Consider the following 23,279-nt stretch of genomic DNA (forward strand, 5'->3'; position numbering starts at 1 on the left):
TACTGAAATTCATCTGTCAAATCTTCGCTAAATAAATATCAACTCACTGCTGACTAAGCAGATCAGCTCACACAGTCCATTTCATGTTCTATTCCCCACCATTTAGTCTAACAGGTGACATGGAGGCACACGAAAGGTTTTGTTCTACCTCTAAGCAAAAGGCAGGCGCTTGCAAGGCTAATGCACTGCTCAGCTACACTTTGGTCCCCAACAGTTTGGAGGTTTTTATGCCAGTCGTTCTCCTTCAGCAGTCAGCAGTCCTCAAATGCTGCTGGAGTGGTAAGAGGGGTAAGAGAAAGAGGACAGCAAAGAGGAACCACAAAAGAAAGTTCAGACATTTTTGTTGCTTGAACCAAAATCATTAAGAACAAAATACAGTGTGTTTTAAGCAGTCTGAATGAATGCCACTTCCATTCCTCTAGAACTTCTTTTCTCTGACATTTCATGCTGCAGTCTCTTAACTGCACAGAAAAATGAACAATGAAGAAAATCAGAAGACCATCCTATTGGATATTCCAGAATAGAGGCGGCTCCCCCTCGCTCTGACCTTCCCTCCATCTGCCATTTCTACCAAGGTCTTTCCTCTAAGCTGAAGAACAGAGATTTTCCATGCAACAGGGGAGTCCTGTGCGTTTTGTCTGGGCACAGATGTTCACACCTGGCTCACCTTGCTCTGCACAGTATCAGAACAGCAAAGCACGGCACTTAATGAGGCACTGCACAGATCAAGTACACGATGCACCCACGTGGTGAGCAGAAAGAGAACCTCAGGGAGAAAATACTCGTGTGTCACTCCTTGAATGGATAGTGACAATACGCCGGCAAAAAAATGATGGCGTGCAAACCAGAAAGAAAAGGAACTGTGTGACTTTTTATGATCCTCACTAAAGCTCTGAAACAGCATTATATGAATCATGCAGCAAAAAGGTCATGCCCAGTAGCTTGTACTTTACAAAAAGGTAAATAATAATAATAATCTCCTTTAGTTTTGAGTGAAAATTTGCTGGAATATCTGTATAAACAACAGCCTGCCCAAAGGACAAAAGAATCATATTTAAGTATTTACCTTCTCCACATTTTGATGCTTCAGCTGAAGCAGTTCAGAAAAATAATACCCCAAATTCTAAGCAGCCTAAATAAATCACCTTTCCAGCTCTTCTAGAGTTCTTTTCCTCATCTATTATATCTAGGTCTTCTTCGGTATACAAAAATGAAGCTCAAAGCAGTCTCCAAGAGCAAATTACACAGGGCGCCATTTTAATACAGTCAGCTGTGTATAGACAAACACACTCAAAACTTACTTCCTGATTTTCAACCCTTCTTCATTGTCAGGCAGGAAGAATTCAAAAGATTTATACTTTTTCACCAGATCTCGACGATACTGACCAACATTAAATTCTGCCGAGAAGAAAACAGTGTTAGTGGGAGCTAACAGTATTCACATAACAAGGATCAATGTTATGACAGCTTTGAAATCAAACTACCTGCAAGTATAAAATAATTTAGCACACTCAAGCCAACATATCACACAGCGTTTCTGTTGTTTGTTTTAGAACCCTGCTCAAATAGCTCTGTTCCTTAAGGATCAGTACATACTACTTCACAGGAACTCCTGTTCCTTTTATCTTACTACGATCTGCTAAGAGTGGTCAAAAAAACCCGTTCCTTATCTGGGCAAAGGTCTGCGTGTCTATGTGCCTCAGTATCAGATGTGGGATTAAGGCAAGGCAGCCCTGTTTTGTCACACAGCAGGCAACGACACTGTACCCTCATTAACTTCATTCAACAGCTCTTCCAGTAGGTCTCTGAAGTGCAATTAATGTTTAACTTGTTTTCTGACCTATAGGTTTTCTCTGCTGAACTGCAAAGCGTTTTTGTTTAACATTAGACCAAACAAGTATTCTGTCTGAGAAGCTGTCAGGGTATCAGTATTTGCCAGATTTTATTTCTACACAGAGGAAAAGAAATAACAGACATCATTACTGGGATGAAGTTAAGAGCAAGAAAGACACATGATGAAAGAGCTCAACCTTAAGTTTTCCTAACTGAAGCTTATAAATGTTTGGATGGCAGGGCACGGAGGACAAAGAAATAAACACAATTCATCCCCTCCCAAAAGTTAAGTTTTGTTTGAATTCCACAATGTTGATGCATGACATGGGTTACAGAACAAACTGGGTCGTTCTGTCACAGGTTTAATGAACACTGGCCATAGCAGCTACAAGAAAAAGCAACTCCTTATAAGAAAAACAGGAGACCCAGGTTTGGATGGCCAGTGTTGCCACGGCCCTATACAATAAAAAAAAAAATAACGCACCTAGTATCAAATAATAGATACTGCAAGAATGCGATGCACAGCAAAGGCAAAAGTGATATCCTATCCCAACCTCTCATCCTTATCATCAGCATCCACCTCGGAGGAGAAGATTTACAGCATAACTCCTACCACAACCACCACACAGCCAAAGCTATTCCGAAAAGCTTGCCAAAGGGTAGCATCTAAAAATCACACTGAAAGACAGCTCTGTTCAGGCAGCTACCTGACCTCGTTTCCTTCACAAAGCCCAGACAAAAGCCCTTTGTATTTTTAAGCATTTCGAATTCTTACCAACAAAGGATTTTGGAAGGAACAAAAGAACAAACAGAACGGATGGCTTAAAAGATTCAAACAGCATAAATTATTCAAATATTCAAACAGCAAAACCTTCGGCTATTTACCTTCACCTTCTGGTCTTAAACGTCCCATCATGCTTAAAGTCCATTACACAAAAAGACACCATTTGTCTTTTCTCTGGTTGACATAAACTAATAGTTTTAACCATCTGTCTCAGAGGATAAGGATGCTTACTGTATTAAGTACATGCTAATTTCAAGGCATTAAGAGACAAAGGATAACAGATGTTAGGAATACTCGACAGTTACTGCATGTCACTTACTGATTGAGTCCCAACAACTGGAAGCAGAAGGCAGTGTGTCATCTAGTGCCACAGGGAGGTAACTTAAATTGATCTCAGCTTCAGGAAAATTATACCACCGATGACACAAACAACAAAGGTCTGTGGTTTTTATTGAAAGTCATCCCTTCTAACAAAGGCAAACCAGAACCAGCAGCCTATGCTGGAAGCCCAGATACCAATTTCATGTTGTATACTTCTGTAAAATTAGGCAGCAGCACTACAACTATTGCTCGTTAAGCACAGGCACAATCATTTTCTGATGTGCACCTTACAACAGCCCACAGAACTCTCCCTATACCTGAAGCAGACCACCATTACTTGTCTTACTGTACTCATGATACATTCCACCAACCACAAGTCAGATGTGGGCAATATCTCATTGCCTGGTACTACGCTTCTGCTTTGCAAAGTTCACACAGCAGACTGCTCAACACTATGACACACACGACACGTATATTTAACATACATGCATGTATATAGCTAACACCCATTTAAATCAGTTTGGATATAGGCTAACATATTTAGACCTCTATTCCATTGCGGCCTAATGGACAAAACTCAAGTCCCTAAAAATCGGATGCTGCTCACCAGAAGGGTGCTCTGATGTGACAAGTCAAAACTTACTAGAAGTGATCATCAAAATTCTGTAAACTCCCACTCTCAATTAATATAACCTTCTCCATGATGTCTCAATTAAACAAAACACATTAGATAACTTCCTAACAGTTTAAGAAAGCATCAACTCCAAAATCTATGTCCTAGAATCCAACAGCAATTCAAACACAGGGCAGAGCTCTTCATCTGGACTTCTTAGGATGACTCAGAAATGCATCTCTGAATAGCCAACCATCTATTCTTCAGTACGCTCTCATAAGTTTAATGTTATTTAAATAATTAACTAGCCATAACTGTAAAGCTACCATTTCTGCACAGAACGCTAAAACACGGCGGCGTCTTCTACACACGTACAGAGAAAGCAGGGAGAGAGAGCTGCTCAGAACCTCAGATGGATTTAGGTCTTGTTACTCATCGATCTGGGCCTGCAAGATACCACAAATGAAACAGCATGCGTTGTTGGCATAACTAGTCTAAGCCTCTCCTCCCCAAACACACGTATAAATTCCTTAAGAGAGTGATAACGAGTGGCTGGTTTGGTTCCTCAGGGTAATAACGTTCAAAGACAGAGCTGTAATCTATTCCACAAATACAATAAAACAACCTGTTACACGGAAATCACACACTGCACAAAGTTCACAAAGGACATGGAGAAGCCAGAACTTTAACCCAGAAGTGCTGACTGCTGCTCCGCTCGCAAAGGCGCTCCCTTTTCAGCCAAATGCAGAGAAGGGGAAAAAAAAAAGTCAGCTGAAGAACTTGTGTTAAGGAATAAGGGCAAAGTCGATTTAGCCCTCTGCTACAACATGGAGGTAAATGAACAGCCACCAGAATATGATCGACAAACATCAGAACAGAACAGAGAACCTGTGTATGCCATTGCTGCAAAAATCAACAAACACATCAACAAAGCAGGAGGAGTCCAAGTAGCCAACAGTCAAACCGGGCAACAGAATCATTGGGAATTAGGCTGAGAGAACACCAAACCTCAGCCCCGCAAACAAAATTAGGTCCGTCACCTTTCGTAGGCACTCCAATCCAATTTAAGTAGCGCGTCAGCTTTTTCGAGATGTAGGTTTTTCCTCTTGCTGGCAGACCCACCATGACAATCAGCGTAGGGCAGTTGGTCATACATACTGAAACAGAAAAACAAGATAAAAACAAGATACGAGTTATTTACCGATAACGTTCCCCGGAATGAAGGCTCACGTGGCAGTGGGAAGTGACAAATCTGTGCTCTCTGAGGCAGTGACCGTTCAAGCAGCTCATGCACAACGTTCCCCTCTTTCAGGGGATTTTCTCAGCAGCACAGTGAACCCGTGCGAGATTCGCAGGCTGAGTGGAATTTTAGAAGGGCAAAACAGTGGCAGTGCAATGCTGGACACGTGGGCTGGATACGTGGAGAAAGACAAGAAACCCATGTATTCGCATCCATGTTTCAAGACACACGAAAACAACAACAGCAAAAAAGTCACTGATGTCTTACAGCCCTGTCCACCTCAGCTCAGTGATTGCATTGAAAGGAAACGGCAAGGTGTACACCGTTTTTAAATCCCCAAGACAGCACCTCAGTGCTGCTCAAGCTTTTCTTGGTTTTGAGCAAAGCGAGAAGCGTGACAGATGCAGCTTAGTACATTTTGGTGCGACAGGGTACTCCTTGTTTATCACTTCCCCTTTAAATACTACTAATGACAGCTCCATTTAAAAGCTCTTGGTTGGCTGACAAGAGGCATAGAGCACAAGTACTCTAGGCAATTCAGTACAATAATCTGATGCACGGATATAGACACTCTCAAATCAAAGGCCGAGTTTTTAATTAGAAAAATAAAATCGCCATGCAAAGTTGGAGGAATTTACACCAGCAATCTGAACACCTTGAGGCATTCCTTTCAAATGACTTCAAATGACTTTCAAAGATTTTTGAACATTCTAACAGTACAAAACTATGGATACCTTGCATGAATCTATCACTGATACAAGGAACTGCCTAAAAAGAAAGAAGACAGTAAAGGTATTAAAGTTCACAGGTCCCCCAACCCGCATTTCAAAGGGAATTAACTTGCATACCACAATCCACACATGCACCACTTTACTGGGTCTCCTGGTAGCAGAGTGAGTTTGCTCCAAAACACCAAACCTAAGTGTCATGCTGTGAAGTGTAACTAAGCTGCTGTACTTCGACTGCCTGAGATTCCCAAATCCCAGGCTGGGTCCCATAACACTAAATTATATGTATGAATCTTGTGCAACAAAACCATCAGATAACAATAAACAGATCTGAAAAGACAGACTCGCTTTCTTAAAATCACACAAAGAGAGGGGAGAGAGAGAAAGAGAGGGGAGAGAGAGACCACTTCTCAAGGGAGAGAGTGATCAAAAGCTGCACCTTATCTTGAATCCATGAAAGAGACTCTGCTACTCCATGCCATGAGCATGACAGAGCGCAAACTAAACCAGACCCACTCACACGGATGCAAGGGTCCAGAAGAACTGATAAAAGCCCTCAAAGTCAGCTCTCCTGTGTCCAAGCCTATGAAAAAGAAGGATCAAATTTTTTTGTCCATCTTTCACTCTGCTCCCCGGATGGAAGAAAGCAAGCATGCTCTGGGGAAACAAAGTCTGCAAGGAGCAAAGAGGACAACGCTCACGGAGTTTAACAGCTCTGCTTTTGGTTTTAACAAAAAATTAAATCATGAGATGAGAGAACACTCTGAGATCTGAAAAGTTTTAAGGGAAGACGTTCCGGGAAGCCGATTTGAAAAGTCCTACATCTGAAATAGCCACCTTGAGTTTTAAACAATCTTCCAGAGCAAGAAGTGAAATAAGAGTTGCAAAAGCAATGACAAAGAAGGATCTGCATAGAAAGGCGACGCACACTGCCTCGGGTCCACTGCTCTCCAAGGGACCTGTGTGACTCAAGCAGGCTATTTCACCCATGCAAAGCACGATTTCCCAATGGAGAGCATATCCAGACTGCCTCCATTCTCCTCTTCCTGCAATGGGCCACATCAACTTAGCAGTCTCATGGAACATTTGGCTTTTGGTAATGTAGTGACGGGCCCAGAGTGGAGCAAAACTCCACTTTGCAAAACCAAGGGCAAGCGAGTGGCCGTTCAGAGCTGCCTCTCACTGAGCTCCCGTCCTACTGCTGACACAGGTCTGTGCTCCATCAGAGAACCACAGAGTGTCTCAAGAGAACGGACTCATTGGGATCCACGAGTCCAACTCTCCACATGGGTCACCTCAACAGCAAGCAGCGCTCTGCACCCCACCAGCCAAAGCAGGGGCGCTCCTACCCTGCTGAGCTACCACGCTGCCTGAGCACGGGCCTCCTCTTCAGACAGGGACTGCCAGCAATACATTAACAGAAGCACAGAAAGCACTATTTTATTTCTTGTGTAGCATTCCAAGCAACACAGGTAAGACTCAGCACAGCAAACACTGGTTTTTGCTTGCTCCCTCATCATCTTACACACTGCTAGGCTTTATTTTGCTCGTTAGCTCTGTAAAATAAGTCTAAAGCCACATGGTATATTGTAAGGATGCATCAAGCAGTGAAAAGTTAAAAATAAAGCAAGTATTTCCCGTGGTACTTGGACTACTGCTCTCTCAGTGAGATGCTGCCAGCGCTACAAGTGGTGAGGACCACTCATCGAATGACAGCATTTAAAGCATCAGTGTCTCAAGACTCATGCATTCCTTTGAAGAAATGTTTGACACCAGGATGTGAACTGATTAAAAAAAGCCCCAAACCAACCAAGCAAAAAAGCAACCACACTAGTGGCTTCCAACTCCTGAAGCTAAAATGCCTCTTTAACCCTTAACCCGATGGCACAATACCCTCCTTCCCTTTGCACAGCACCTCACCACCATCTGCCTCAGATAAACAGAACTTGCGGCATGAAAGTAGTTATGGAAGTGCAAGTTGCAGAGACAAGACAATCTACTTTCCAGAATTCAAACTCATTTTTAACACCACTTTGGGTATACAACCCTGAGCCTGAGTCCTGGGATGGACCACCAATATTTTTGCTAATGGAACACGCATATTCAGAACAGCCAAACAAAACTTACAGGGTTGTAATGCCACCATTTGATACCAATACTCTACTACACGACTCCATTTATTTTCCCTTTAAAATTTATGTTTGTAATACACACACGTAAATGTCCAAACAGATAAATAGCACGATCCCACGGGAATGCACCTTGTATCCCCTCACTTGAAGAAAAAAAGCACACAGAAAGCACCACTCAGTGAAGGAAAATGGACGACATGTTAAAACACAAGTGACAGCACATTAAAATAAAGTATCACCATTTAAGTCATTATCCCAGTTAAAAAATAAATAAATTAAATACGTACTACTGAACAAGACAGCAGGCTGCACCTCAGCATAAAATTACAGCTGCCCATCACTCTGATGTACAACACTTAACAGTTAAGGAAAAAAGAAACTGCACGCTTGTTTCTTGCTGCTTCTTAAGACTGCATTGTAAAATAATGCAAGATGAAGGTTTTGAAACTTAAATGGGACACTGCCCAGAATTTCATCAGCCTTCCAAATCTGCATCTTACGAAATCAGAGGCAGAGATGATTTTTTTTCAAGTTCAGCTACTGCCTATTGGATTATCAATTGTCCCTTTTCACCTAAAATGAGACTTTTCCCCATCATTCATGCCAAATTTTCACAAAGTTAGCATCTATGACAAGATGGACTTTTGTACTAAGCTGCTGCAGTTAGCCACCTCAAGTTTACTGAAAGATTCCTGCTATTTCAATGGAGCTCAACTCAAGGCCTGCACCCTGAAACTTCTGTACTACTCAGAGGCTCATACACAAGTACCTTTAGCTGCATTGTCAACACAACCGCCCTTTCAAACCACATTAGCCCTACATGATTCCCCAAATCACTCACCCAATTTGACTATTACTAATTAATTTTTTCCCTGCTGATCAATAATGACAATCACTCTTCTCTGCATCTCGCAGGGCGAAGTTCCCCATCTGGGTGCTCTCCCTCCTCTCTCCTCTGCTTGAAGAAGTCCATCACCTTCCATTTGTTTCTCCTCTTTTTTCTCAAAATCCCAGTTTCCAGCACCACTTTGCTATGAGGGATTCCTACTTGTCCTCTGGCCTTGTGCCACCACTTGCTTGCTGTGGGCCAACATTTGCTTCCTACAGTTTCAATGCCGCCAGCAATGGCCCCATCGTACATCCTGACCCTCAGCTTCAGCCAGATGTTGTCCTCACATCATCCATGTTTTCTATCTGCAGCTCCTAGGGCTGAGACTACAGATACGTAAAAGCAGTGCCAGCTCTTAGGCTTCATTTGATACTCCTCTTTTCTTTCTGGACCCGAGGTATATTCACTCTGCTGTTCGAACAGCAAATAAATCTCACGAGAATGACCAAATTCCAGCTGTGGGAAAACAAAAGCTGCAAACTGCAGCTGGGGGGAACGATCTTTATACCACAGGAAGCTCAGTGCTTATCTACTGCTCTACAAACATCCTCTGCAACTTTCGCTGCAGCATGCTTTGCTATTTAATGTCTGCGCTTGTAGCTCATTCATCAAGCTTGTCACAATCCAACAGCTGATGCACAGACCACAAAAGTTAAGGGGCAGCTATCCATAAGAATGAACATCTCCACCACCTCCAAGTCTTACTTGGGTTGGTCCTTTGGAGCAGTTTTCCCTCTGCTTGCCTGGTCTCACCAGCTGCAAGAGAGCGGTCTGCTGGGCATGCTACACGCAGTCAGAGCTCCTGCTCCTCAGAGATCCTCAGACAAAAAGAACCAGCGCTTCCAAGCTGTGACAGCTACAACCCAGACACACCTCGCCAGGTTTCTTCCTCCTCAGGTAATTACAGGTGCTACAAGTTTCAGAAAATCGCTGAAAGAATACTTAGCGTAGGTCAGTCCCTTCGTACATGGGCTCTGCTGTGTCCTCCACAGAAGTGAGCACAATTCTGCTCAGCCACCTCCTAGAAAGATAAAGGGAGGCTAACAAGTGGTGCAGATAAATGTAATTAGCTGGAATGACGAACTAAAAACTCAACCAAAAAGGAATTTTAAGAGTTTATGTTGCTTAAGCCAAGAAACTTAGAAAATGTCAGAGCAACTAGTTTCAGCATCTCCCCTGGAAAGCTGCTCCCGAGTACAGGAAACTCACCTCAGATGCGGGCTGGCAGCTCCTGCAGCACACCACTGAACACAGGGACCTGCAGCAGCAGAGGGCTGGAGCTGGCCAGCCCAGCACTGCTCCTGCACCCCCCAGTTGTGGGGGTCCCAGAGCTCAGTGCTGGGCCTGCAAGTCCCACTGCTCATCAGAGTACAGGGTGACATGCTGCGCGGGAAAAGCTGCAGCACCTTCTCAGTGTGTGGGAACAAGAGAGGTGGCTTTTGCCAAGGAAGAGTGAGTCCTGCCCCTCTCTAGGCTGTTTGCAATTATCATGGAATCATAGAATCGTCTTAGTCAGAAGGGACCCTTAAAGGCCATCTGTTCCAACTCCCTGCAATGAGCAGGGACACCCACAGCTCCATCAGTGCTCAGAGCCCCCCCAGCCTGACCTTGGCTGTCTTCATGGACAGGGCATCACCACCTCTCTGGGCAACCTGTTCCAGGGCCTCACTGCCCTTATGGCAAAAATCTTCCCTATGTCCAATCTAAATTTCTCCTCTTTAGTTTGAAACCAGATCCCCTCGTCCAGTCACCACAGACCCTGCTGCAGAGTCTGTCCCCTTCCTTCTTACAGCCCGCTCAGGGATCACACGTGGCTCCAGGCGTTCTAAAGGCACACTGCAACAGCAAACCCAAACAGGATTAAGAAAGACAACATCCAAATGTGGTTTTCTTCATAAAAGGTTCCTCGATTATAATGTGTCTTGGGCATCAACAATTATACATAGAAGAGATATAGATTATAGATAATTACAGAAATACACACAGACCAAAAAAAAACCCCAAACCCTAAACTGGAAAATAAGATCTAAGAAACTAGTCTGTATTTAAGAGAAGCTAAACAATTCCACCCAGAAGACTCGGTACCTCACCAGCTTACCAGCGACCCACTTTCGTTCTCGGCCCTTTGACTTTCATCCATTCATTTGCTGCTGAGTGCAGTGTCAGCACCAAGGCCGCCGTCAGGGCCCTTTTGTTCGCCGCAGAGCGGCGGTTGCGGCGGAGCCCCGTGCCCCCCGGCCGTGCCCGCATCGCGCCCCATTCACGCCCGCTCTCCTTCACAGCCCCGTCCCCGCCGCGACACGACCCGCGTACCAAGCAGCACTCGAGGCGCTCCGTGCTTTTTGTTTTTAGCAAGGGCTGAAGAGCGGCACTGCAGCCTCTTTGCATGACAAACACAACGGCCGCCCGCCACAAAGCCCCTTTTGTCCCCAGCGCTGCCGCGACTTGGGGAGGGGGGCACGGGGACGAACCTCGGTCCGTCCTATTTCAGCATAAACACACATTTTTAAGCCGAAGCGGAGCGATTAAAACCAAGCTCAGCCTCCTCCCCCCCCCCCCGGAGCTCGGTGGGCCCAGGCCGCCCGCTCCAAGGCGCTGTCCGCGCCGGCCCCGCCCGGAGCCCGGCCCCGCTCACCGCCGCGCTGGGCGCTGTGCCCCGCCGGCAGCCCGTTGTTGTAGGGCTCCCACGTCTTCTGCAGCGGGTTCTGCGTCAGCTCCCGAGCGGGAGACGCAGCCGCCGCCATCCTCGGCCGCCTCCCGGCTCCTAGAACCGCCCCTCCGTTCTCCCTCCGCCCCCCCCGAGGCGCGGCCCGGCCCGGCCCGGCGGGCAGGGCGGGGCGGGGCGGGGCGGGCCTTGTTGCCGCTGTGCGGAGCTGGACGCGCTGCCCGCCGTGCTTACAGCCCCGCGCGGAGTGCCAGAGCAGCAGGGCCCTCCGTCCCTGTCAGCACGAGACGCTCGCACGGGAGCTGACGCTGTTTCTCCAGGACTACCCGTGCTCGAGCTGCCCTTCCCTCTTCGCTGAGTTAGAATCACAGAATCCTGAGCGTTGTAAGGGACCTCTGAGGGCCACGTGGGCCAATGAGGGCCTGCAATGAGCAGGGACACCGCAGCTACATCAGGTTGCCCAGGGCCTGATCCAGCCTCGCCTTGAAAGTCTCCAGGGATGGGGCATCGACCACAACACTAGGCAGCCTGTGCCAGTGCTTCACCATCCTCACTGTGAAAGACTTTTTCCTTATACCCAACCTAAATCTACCCTCCCTGAGCTTGAGTTGATTTCCTTCTCCTCAAGACTGGCTGCAGCTTTCCACCTTTGGGGCTTGTGCTGTGTTTTTATGCCAGCGTTTTTGCGAGGGTCAGAAAACAAAGCAGAGAGAGGAAGGAGTCTCTGTGAGGACAGTCTGAGAGCTGGGGCTGTGCAGCATGGAGAAAGCTCCAGGGAGACCTGAGGGCGGCCTGTCAGTATCTAAAGGGGTTGTAAGAAAGAAGGGGACAGACTCTTTAGCAGGCTCTGTTGTGACAGGACAAGGGGAAATGGTTTCAAACTATAAGGGGGAGATTTAGATTGGATAAAAGGAAAAAGTTTTTTACGGTGAGGCAGTGGCACAGGCTGCCCAGAGAGGTGGTGGTGCTCCGTCCCTGCAGACAGCCAAGGTCAGGCTGGAGGGGCTCTGAGCTCTGATGGAGCTGTTGTGTCCCTGCTCGGTGCAGGGACTTAGACGAGACGACCTTTAAGGGTCCCTGCCAACTCTAAGGGCTCTAAGCCCAGCATCCTGGGCTTTCTGAGATTTCACCTTGATTGATGACAAACTGATTTGTTGTTGAATAAGCTTATTTATAAGTTTTTTTTTAATAACCTCAGTGCAGTGCCCTTTGACTGAGAAGACAGAGAAAGTGAATACAGAAATATTGTGCCACTCCTGGAGTTTTGTTTCAAACATGCTTTTCAAGGGCATTACACCAAATTCCTAGACAAAGATAAATAAACATGGCTCAGTTGAGTCTGGATAAATGATAGCAATCAGCTTCTGCACAGTCATTTTCATCAACTGCTGTCCTAGCACAAAGGCTTGAGAAGCAGGGTTGGTTTCTGCAGGTGAGCTGCTGGAGAGTCTGCTTTGTTTGCTACGCTGAGACCACAAGCAAGCCTTTACTCTTTGGAAGGGTTTTACACAAAGCTTCTGCTCTCAGGGCTGAGCTGAGCTGAGAGCTTACCTGCAAAAGCACTCTCTGCAGAGAGAAAATGCCACAGGGAAAGTCAGTCTTGGAAACGAGCTACTGCACAGGCACAGAACTAACCAAGTGTTACTCTTTCCGAACTCCTGACTGACGAGACAGGAAACTCTTAAAGCTTAATACAGACAATAAGTCGTAATTATTTCTTCCAGACGAGGAAAAAAAACAGTGGAGAGCAAAACAAGGCTTCTGGTGGAACACACAGAAACCCTACTTTCTATCTGTAAATACCAATATCATCTTGTAACCATATAGTACAAGTTCCATAGTACCTCCGCATTACTTTCATGCGTCTCATTTCCCTTCTGAAGATGTCACTTTACAGTCTGACAGACCATAAAACACCCATAAAAAAACCTAGCATCTCCGGCTCCTGCCTTTCCACCATTCCTCTGGCAGCACCAGCTCCCTGCATGGGATGAGAAAAGAAGACTTTCCAGTCCTCCAGGTGCCCACACCCTCGCTACACCGAGTTCAACAGACACAGGTCACGAAAAACCAGCTCACAAGCCTGTCTGCAGTGCAGAAGTTTGGCTATTTAAAACGCTATTTGTAAAGTGATTAAAGGACAGCAGACAGCCAGAGGTCACAGAGTGAGGTTTACATAAACAGGATATTTACAAAGAAGTCGCCACTCTGAGCCAAGCCCTGCAGATCAGCACATGCAGTGTTTCGTCTCAGCATGCTCCGAGCTGTAAGCGCTATGACAATATCTTGTTCCCGTTCTCACAGCAAAACAAGAAGCAGCTTATTCTGTGGAGTTCCTGAAATACAGAGCAGTAAATACATTGCAGTTCCTGAAATACAGAGTCAGCACTAAACACAAGCTTTACATTTCCAGGCCCCTCTTATCACCTGTGTTTAAACAAGATGTTTGCAATGTTAGCTCTGCTTTTCAAGAAACCAGGGGCATAAAAATGATCCAAGGGATGGAGCACCTCTCCTTCGAGGACAGACCGAGACCTTGGAGCTGTTCAGCATGGAGCAGAGAAGGCTTCGGGGAGACCTGAGAGAGGCCTTTCAATATTTAAAGAGAAGCTACAGGAAAGAAGGGGACAGACTCTTCAGCAGGATCTGGGGTGACAGAACAAGGAGAAATGGTTTCAAGCTTAAAGAGGGTAGATTTAGGTTAGATATAAGGAAAAAGTCTTCACAGTGAGGGTGGTGAGGCACTGGAACAGGTTGCAGTAGGTGCCCCATACCCGGAGACTCTCAAGGCGAGGCTGGACCAGGCCCTGGGCAGCCTGATCTAGTTGTGCATGTCCCTGTTCACTGCAGGGGGCTGGACTAGATGACCTTTAAAGGTTCCTTCCAACTCTTAAGGATTCTGTGATTCTATGAAGAATGCCATAAGCCATCAACATGTAGAAACCCACTGAACATTAAGATAGTGAGGTATATCATTTTATGCGTTTACAAGCACGACACAACCCGAACACTTCCACAAGCGTTGAGCACTGGGAAGGTCGTTTTCCACCGTCCATCCCCGGGACAGCTCCTGTCCTCCTCCCGCGGGGCAACCTCGCGTTCCCCCCGCCCAGGAGGCCGGCTCCGCGCGCGGCGGGCAGGGGGCGCCCTAACCAACCGGCAGGGGGCGCCCTAACAAACCGGCAGGGGGCGCCCTAACAAACCGGCAGGGGGCGCCCTAACACCGCCCGGTGCCCCGCGGCGCTGCCCTTGCCGACCGTGAGCCCCAGCATCCCCCGCCGCCGGCTTTAAACCTCCGGGGTGGGAGCTGAAGCGTGGCCAGTTGCAGCAGATGGCCCGCACTCACGCCATCCCCCTGCAAAAATGAAGTCATGCGCTTTTGCCGCTCAGAAACCGCCGCGAGGTAGCAAAGCCTCCCGGGCTACTGGAGCAAAACGCGCCGGGCTTCTGAGCACCCGAGGCAGCGCTGAAGGTTACAGAAAGCTACAGGGGAGAAAAGGCTGCCTGCAAACACTGAGGTTTTTTCCTCAACCAACTGAAAAACAACAACAACAACAAAACCAGACATATTTTACTGGGGAGAGGACCACACTCAGTCTCAGAAGAGCTAAATATTCTCATTGGTTAGCAGATAGTAAACACTAACAAATGGTGCCTCATCACGAACCAAACACTTCCATTTCTCTAAAGCACTTTCTTTCCACAGTGTCACGAGGTACATTTTTCCCCTGCAGTATCAGTTATTTACTCAGGTCTGAGGAAACTGGCAGCATCCAACTTCCACACACACTAAATAACGAGCAAAGCACTCCATCCAAGTGTTCTCCATTGCAACCGGCACACTGCCATTCTAGCTAGAAGGAACAAGCAGGAATGTATGTCAATTACCCCATCTTTACATTGGGATCTTCATTTTCTACATATTGCACTGGAGAGAAGAGAAACATGAGCCCCTATTTCCCCCCTAAGAAGCTGTGTGGATACACTTGCATACTACAGCTTCCAACCCCTCTCAACAACCTCAGCCGCACAGCACAACACAAGCTTAATGGAAAACAATGCAAGGAGGCACAGCGGTACACAGAATCTGCAAAGATCATTCACTCAAATACGATTTCAGAAAGACAGACACGCACCAGCACAGCCTTCAGGCCCACGCGTATCCGGCATCCACGCCAGGCTCCCTGTTTCCAGGCTGACCGGGTGGCTGGCTCCAGCTAACTGGCAGCCTGCTGTGCTCCAATCACAATATTTGTATGAAGCGCACAGGATAATGCCTATTCAAGTTATAATGAGTTTTTTATTTTAATTAGAAAATGATGTCACATCTACCTTTAGCAGGCTTGTGGTGATTCTTCATTGGCCCAATCTATGCAGCTGGAAGGAGGATTAGAGGATCACAGAGTAGTTCAGCAAAATAACCCGAGGACAGCCAGCAACAGCTATCTAATATACAAGGCCATTGCAACACTGCGAGCCAATTAGAAGAGGTGGTGACCAAACACACAACTATGCTTCACCCTTTCTGTTCACAAGCAACAACACTCCAACATTTCAAAACTGGATTTTGGGTGGAATGGGAGAGAATTCTCCCACGCCTCATACAAGCAATAGTGCTGATTTTCTTTTGACCAAGCAGATGCTGCAGTGCTATTCCGAGGTGAAGAGGTGCAGCTGGAGGGTAAATGACAGCATCTGAGCTCGTACCCGCGCTGAGATGCAACTCTAATGACCAAAACTAGCACAGAGTAGATGGGACGCTTGGCCTACTCGATGACATCCCTTATGACATCAGCATCTCTGCAGGGAACAGACTGTCCCTCCCCTGGGTAATTCCCATATTCCTGGAGTACGGATCAAGCCCAGCAGGTTTTTCTTTCTGTGGAAGAGATGTCTTTAACGAGCTGTGTAGGGATGTTGTCACCTTTGTAAGTCAAGAGCTAACTCACCCTGCTTGGAAAGGAACCGAGAAGGTGGCTCTCTTCCTCCTGGGCTGATCCTGAGCTCCTGGATGATGACAAAGGCAATGCTTTGGGAACCATCTTCCTGCATAAGGGATCCCTCATGGCTGGAAAAACTTTGCACACAGCTTCCCACAGAGAACAGGATGAATTCCCTCACACGGAGAGCTTAGCAAGGACAGTGAGCAACCAGGCAAGAGAGCTGTAACAGCACATTACCAAAATGACACATGCTGACATACAGTGATTCAAACCTTCTCAGTTCTGTTTCTCAGGACCCACCTCAACACCTGAAATGAACATTTTCCATTTCCTCAAGATATCGGCTTCTCCACAACCAAATGTACCATCCTTTTTATTTTCCCATTCAGCTTGATATCATAGGCATCAAACCGACAAGCAATGAGAAACAGCCCACTAAGTCCCCCCAAAATGTCAAGCATCCCACATTACGAGTTCAGCAGGTTCCCCACAGCATCTCCACATGCGCTTCCAGCAGCACCTTGTTCAAAACCAACCTTAATCATGAGGTCTGGATCTTGTGATTTAGCAGTTACCCCATTTTTTTTTTTTTTGAGAAAAAATAAGTGCATTACTGACACCATTCACTCCATATCCAATTTTGTATCGCTGTCTAAAGGGAAAAGAGTTCCTGTTCTCCTGGAGTGGACCTGCTACATCAAAGATACAGCAAAGCTTAAGGAATCAGGACTGAAAAAAAGAATATTCCTGCAACAACACACACCTTCAGAAGTTATTTTTATGAAAGTCTGTCTTATTCTTAGGCCTGCTGGCTACAGACCAATCTACCAAAGATACTCAGGGTGAAAAAAAATGTAATCATGCTTTAGATGATAATGAGATACTACTGGGAACAAGAAGTCCATTGGTGCTAACTGGGGAATAGACTCAAGCAACATCCTAGATCCCTTAGGGCAAAGCTGTATGAACACACACACTAGAGAGATTCCTTAAGCTGAAACAAAGTAATATTCCTCAGCATACATAAGGGGAAAAAAACCAATACGGGAGTCTAAGCAGAGACAGCAGTATGAATGGGTGAGAAAACAAGCTCTGGTCTCCTCTAACAGAGCTGATGGCAGGGCAGGTCTGGCAGGGCTCAGCCACCAGAAGCCCCAGCCACGCTTCTTGGTGGCAGAGAGGACTAATTCCCATGCTAATTTACATTCATTATATTTTCTTTATCATCTGCTGACACGTCATAATAGGTGTTCATCATGCATACAAAACAATGACGTACCCCTTGCAGCACTCTTCATGTGTGGCTTGATTCCAGCACACTGATGTGTTTTCAAAGCCACCATGACCTAGCCATCAGGAAACAAACACTTGCTACATGAGGGTTTTTACTGCAAGAATTGTATCAATAATGTCTTGAATAGCTTTCTGCAGGACGCATGCATTGCACTGTATGCATACAAACCTATCAGGCAACCTAAGATAACTTGGGGGTAGACGTGTTATCATCAGGATGGTCTTGTCACAGGCGCAGGGATCGCAAGAGAATCCTAGACTACACACAGACATTCACATACAGGAATGTGAATATCATCAGCTAAAAAAAATTGAACAAATACACCTTTCTGCACTGGCACTCTGTTCCTTGTTATCTTTATGCGATCCACTCTCGAAAACATGGCTGGTCAGAGCAATTCTAGTATTCCCATGTATACAAGCCTGCTAGTTTCGTTGCAAGATAAAGGGAAGCCGGCATCCATTATTCATGTTTTTGGAGTGCAACCCAATTTTAAGAAACCCTTTGTAGCTTACTGTATACCAGAGACTTCCAACTATGTGCAAGTGGGGGCGGCTGCTTCTAACAGGAGGAGAGAAAGGCCATTAAAACCCACTGCATTTGCACAAACCACCCATTTGCACTCATGCACCCAGAGGGTAACTGCAAATAGTTCCCAGGACGGCGGATCTGCTGCGCACAGCCGTTCCTACACATTGCTCTGGCCGTGTCCGATGCAGTTACTACAGCAACAGCACGTACAGCGTTGCACAACCGCTGGCTGCCCGGCAGTGCACCGTGAAAGGCTTTCCTCTTCCTCCAAGCATGGGACTGCTTCCCGCTGCGCAACGCTCACCTGGAGCCGGGGAAATGCTCCAACACGGGAACACACACGCACGCCAGCCTTCCCCAGGGTGTTCCTCATTGTGCCTCTCAGAACCTGCTCGAGGCTCTGAAAGGCTCATGAATTACTCTCGCAGCCAGTGTCACACTAATAATTCAACATCTATTACGTATACACATCCTTTGCATAGCCATCCTTTATTCAGTGAGGGTGCCACGAGTGCTACCTGTTTACAACAGCCAAGTCTGTGCTGCAGAACGTAAAAGCAGCAGAACAAGGGCAGCTGCCTTCTAAGAACTAAAATACTTCACGCTATCTTTAAGAGCAAATGCTATCGGCTGCCTTCAGCTGTAGGATTTCCCAGGGTAGCCATTTTAAATTAAAAAAAAAACAGCTGAAAAGCTTTATTACCCGTGTTAGAAAAGCGAAATTATACGGTGAGCAAAAGAAGAAATACATTGACAATGAAGAATATGCAGAATTTGTACGGGATCTAAACGTGTGAAGCAAAACAAAGGAGTAAGAACATCCTAAAGGCGTTGGGATGAAGCTCCTTGTCAGATGGCAGAGTATTAAAAGCCAAGAGATAAAGAGAACTTAAGAAGCTCCATAAGGGGCTTTGGGGCTTGAAATACTGAGTCACTACTGATGGAGAAACCAAAGAGAAAAATGGTGGTAGAAAGACAAATGCTGGTCTGGATGAAGCAAACCGTCAAAGGTACAGAGTGCATCTGTGAGTCATCAGCACATAATAGAAGCTGAAGCCATGTGAATGCCTGAAATGGGGCACAGGAAAAAAGAGCAAGGCAAGGTCACGTTGTGGGAGGAGGAGGAAACGTGGGCTGGGGGTGGAAGAAGTGTCATAAAAGCCAAAACAAGGAGATGTTAGAAGAAACAGTGACTGTGCAGGGAGGTCACAGAGAACAAGAACATAGTTCTTTGAAAATGTTGGTGCCATAAATAATGTGTACATCAACAGAGGCCCACCTGAAGGCACCTGAATTGGACTCAGAGCAGAGCTGAGGTTGTATGCTCTCCCACTGCGAGAGGGACGGGACTTGTCCCAGGGCTGGAACACACACACCAAGGGGATGAACGTAAAGGTCCAGCAGAGCACAGCGCTCAGCATATATTACCGTATGGGATAAGCAGGTCATTAATGAAAGCCCATAGCAATGCAAGCAAGAGCAAATGAGCTCGGGGGACAGCAAGCAGGCCTGCAGTCCTCAGCACACACCCACAGACAGACCCAGTTTCACGCCCCATAGGCAGCAGATAGGAAGGTGGGCTGTTGAAAATAACTCAGGCAGCGTGGAAAACAGACAGTGACACAAGGGAAAAAAACCCCAGCAGCGTATGTGATGCCAGCTGCCCCTGGAAATGTTCTGAAGCGCTGTGAGAAGGGAGCGTGCTCCCCCAGCACACACAGCTGGAGCGAAGCTGCTCAGAAGCAACCGATGGCAAAATTTACACACACGCACACAAAAACCAGATTAATCTCAGTTTAGCAAACTGCAATGCTGTCAGTAAGTGCAGGTAGTCTAAAACCCAGCAGCGAAGGTGAAACAGTACCAGACAGATCAAGATCCCAATCGGCAGCCAATCTGTCTTCAGAGCCTGCAGGGCACATCTCTTGTTTTCACTGTGTTTTGCAAGTACAGCTGGATGGCTTATCAGCTTCCTGAGACTAACAGAATCAGTACGGAGAGGAGGAAGCTTAATGAGGATGATAAAATTACAGCAGCCAAAATAATCTGATTGATGAAGCACAGGCAGGCTAAACACAGAGACTGCAAATAAAATCTGTTGCAAAGGAGAAACAGTTACCGAATGAGTTACCATTGGAATATCAGCAAAGAAACCTTCTATGCTTGCTTTCAAAAGCAAAACCCCTTAATTCTCCTTGTTTTTCTAAAAAGAACTCTGTCTAAGCACAAATCTCTGTAGAGAAAGCAAAGCATAACGAACAACGCCAGAAGGCAGAAAGCGACGCTCCAGCACGTCCAGCACGTGGGAGAGGCTGTGGCACCAGAAGATGTAAACATCCACTCAGACAATTCAATATTAACCTAAGCTGAAAGCCCACAGCACACAGAGTAGCAGTGGTAGCAACCAGACAGGCTGGCAAGACGCCACGAGCCCCCGAAACCCCCCCACCGCTCTGGAGATTCACACCGGTAATGGAAAACCCACAAAGCTCTTCCCTTTGTTCCCTTCCTGAAGGCAGCAGGTGGGTGTCACGGGGCTGCCATGGCTGACAAACAGCGCTGGCACTGACTGACAGCATTGGTCGGATCTCCAGGGACACACCGTCCCAAGAGGAATCAAACGGCAGCCTGAAATCTAAATGTTGTTGTGGCAGCAGTAACTGTCAGAAGCAATTTCAGATGCATTTAAACAACTCGAATTTGTTGTGCTCCTTGATTAACTTATGTCAGAAGAGGGGCGTGAAGCCATATGGAAGCTTTTAACTATAAATAAATCCCCACAAATATTTTGTCCCTTGCATCACTTGGTGTAAACTACCCACTGGCGAGCTGGGGCTGTAATCCAGCAGTGAGCATTTCTGGCTGTTTAAGGAAACCTTCCCATCTGCGCAGCCACTTGCACGGAGCAAACCAAGCGCCGGCAGTCCTGCACCCAGGCAGCCCGGAGCACCACACGCGTGCAGCCAGCTCCCGCATCCCTCCTTCTTAACAAAGCATCACAAAGGATCCCTTCTATCCGCCACGTGGACGAAAGCCGGTTGCAATTAGGAGACGCATTGTTGGCTTTCAGGCCCCACCACCACAGCTGCGAACAGAGAGGGTTCCCCGCAGTGCGTGGGTTCAGACCTCCAGCGATAGGGATGCCAACGTCCCCCGTGCACAACGCAACCACACCAAAACACACCCCAGCCCTTGCAAACAGCAACATGAGGAGCGGCGAGTGACACTGTTCCATGTCCCCACTTGGAGTGCCTGACAGAAACTGCATGAAAACAGGAATCCACTTCATTTCAGCCACAAAAGAGCCAGCAAGATAGTGCGTTCAGAGCCCTTCGTTCTCTTTTACTCCCTTGTAGGATTTAATTACTCACAGAATCAGAATCATAGAATCGTCAAGGTTGGAAAAGACTGCTAAAACCACCTAGTTCAACTGTCAACCCTCCACCACCTCTTACGCTTTCAGAGACTGCAAGTCAAGCACTATCTATGCAATTAAAGGCTGACAGAAAATTACTGACCAAAATGAGACACAAAAGGCTTCTGGGGAAAACCAGAGCAGGCACCAGGAGCTTCCCACATCTGGGGCTGCTGCTTCCTCCGCTGCATTTTCAGAGTTTTGGCCCTTTCTGTGACACTTGTCTTGTGACTTCCCAAGGACATGCCCACCCAGGGTACCAGGACAACAAGCCTACGTTACAGTTTGTTAATTAAAAAAGAAAACTAACATACAGAGTGAGACAGTGAGAGCACCCCCAAGGTCTTTTCCTTCAGAAGAAAGCAGAAACCCTCTCTATGGCACTTTCCAGCATTTAAAGCCTGATGCTTAAGCTCACTACCAAGCCAAGGGGCTGTGGGCAGCATGGTGCACACACAGTTTAAGCCCCAAGGGATCCACATAACTTTGGGGAGCAACCTGGGACACAGCCATAGAGCTTCATCAGCAGCTGGACTGACCACATCTCTCACAGAGATGAGCAGAAGGAACACTGATGCAATCAAATTGAGAAAAATGCTGGTGTAATCAAGATGATATTTTTTAAATTAGATGGATGACACAAAAAATAAATTGCTAAAAGCACTTCATCTAACTCAACAACACCCTGCTGCTGGGCTATGTTTACGAAACTTAGCACTTTTTCCTAACAAAACGTCCTGTTTCTCTCAACCCAGGCAGACCCCTCCTTCCATGACCTCAGCAATGCTCTCCAACAGAACCCCCCCCATTCCCCGAAACGCTCCCTGCGTCATGCCCTCATCCTGCATAGCTATCCCCACACAAATCGTCTCATTAGATGATGGCTAAAAACATCTGGGACCTTATGTAAATGGATGCTATTGCTTTTAATTGCACCCATAATTATGGGAGTGCCTTGCAGCTGAGTAAGGCCACACGGAGCCAACTTGCTGGAACGCCACGAAACGCTGGACGCACACCAGGAGCCCGCTGCTGCCCAGCACCATCCTCCTGCTGTCCGTCAGCTCTCCTCAAAGCACTAGGAAACCAACCGACACTACACAGGATCACTCCCAGTTGTGCTTGGCTTCGCCTCACCTTAGCTCGTCCCTATCTGATATTTATAGAAGGGTTAATTCTAAGTGAGTGTTTCTAAAGAGTCTTCTTTTGTCTCTGTTTCCCCATCCTGTCCCAGGGCTGTGGGTGAGGTGCCAGGTGCACCCCGAACCTTCATCATTCACTTTTCCTGGGAATGTGTGGGGGACCCCAACGTGACCAAGGCTGCACCCTCCTCTGGAAGTTTCGCTGCCAACCTGCGCGGCACAACGATGGTGCCGGATCCCAAAATCACAGCACGTCCCAATGGAAGGGCCCTCCAAGGAGCAGCCGGCCCAGCTCCTGGCCCCACACGGGGCCGCCCGAAATCGAAGCCCAGTGCCGGGAGCGCGCTGGCAGCCCGCAGCGGGGCCGAGGAGGCTGCGTGCACTCGTGGCGTTGCCATCGGGAGCTCGGAAGGACGAGCAGCAGGTCGGGGCGCGCCTTGCCGGAGCGCTGATTTTACGATCGTCCAACAAAAATCATCGCTGCCCGCAGAGCACAAATACACCTCCCCGCAGCTCCATCCCTCCCAGCCAGTCCGCTTCCCAAAAATAACCCGGGCAACAACAGCTGCCCCGCGCTGCTCTCCCCATTATGCGCGCCGCGTCCCCCCGCCAGCACGAGCCGCGACCCCCGCAGCTCTTGCGGGGCTCCGGGAGGGGTTGGGGGGGCCGCCGCTCTCCCCTCGCCCGGCCCCACCGGCAGCCCTCGGCGCACCCCGCTCCGTACCTCGGCAGTGCCGGCCCGGCGGGCG

At 47.3% G+C, this 23,279-nt stretch overlaps 1 protein-coding gene across 8 annotated transcripts in view; it reads right to left on the minus strand.

Annotated features, from left to right (window-relative positions):
* Positions 1 to 23,279, minus strand: part of LOC110404813 (6-phosphofructo-2-kinase/fructose-2,6-bisphosphatase 4) — a 44,684-nt gene that overhangs the window by 20,684 nt on the left and 721 nt on the right. For 4 of the 8 annotated variants that reach the window (XR_002442499.1, XM_021409529.1, XM_021409530.1 and 1 more), the window contains exons 1-3: positions 11,176 to 11,333; positions 4,592 to 4,708; positions 1,302 to 1,398 (exon numbers count right to left, since the gene is read on the minus strand). Coding sequence is in view for 7 of the 8 variants with exons in the window: in XM_021409529.1 (XP_021265204.1) it covers positions 1,302 to 1,398; positions 4,592 to 4,708; positions 11,176 to 11,284 (323 nt within the window). In the remaining variant the exon portion in view is untranslated. Of the gene's footprint in view, positions 1 to 1,301; positions 1,399 to 4,591; positions 4,709 to 5,525; positions 5,548 to 11,175; positions 11,334 to 23,254; positions 23,274 to 23,279 lie in introns of those variants that run through there. The other 4 variants (XM_021409533.1, XM_021409535.1, XM_021409534.1 and 1 more) reach the window with 3 other exon arrangements.

Source organism: Numida meleagris, chromosome 11 (assembly GCF_002078875.1).
Source record: "Numida meleagris isolate 19003 breed g44 Domestic line chromosome 11, NumMel1.0, whole genome shotgun sequence".
Lineage (NCBI taxonomy): Eukaryota > Metazoa > Chordata > Aves > Galliformes > Numididae > Numida > Numida meleagris.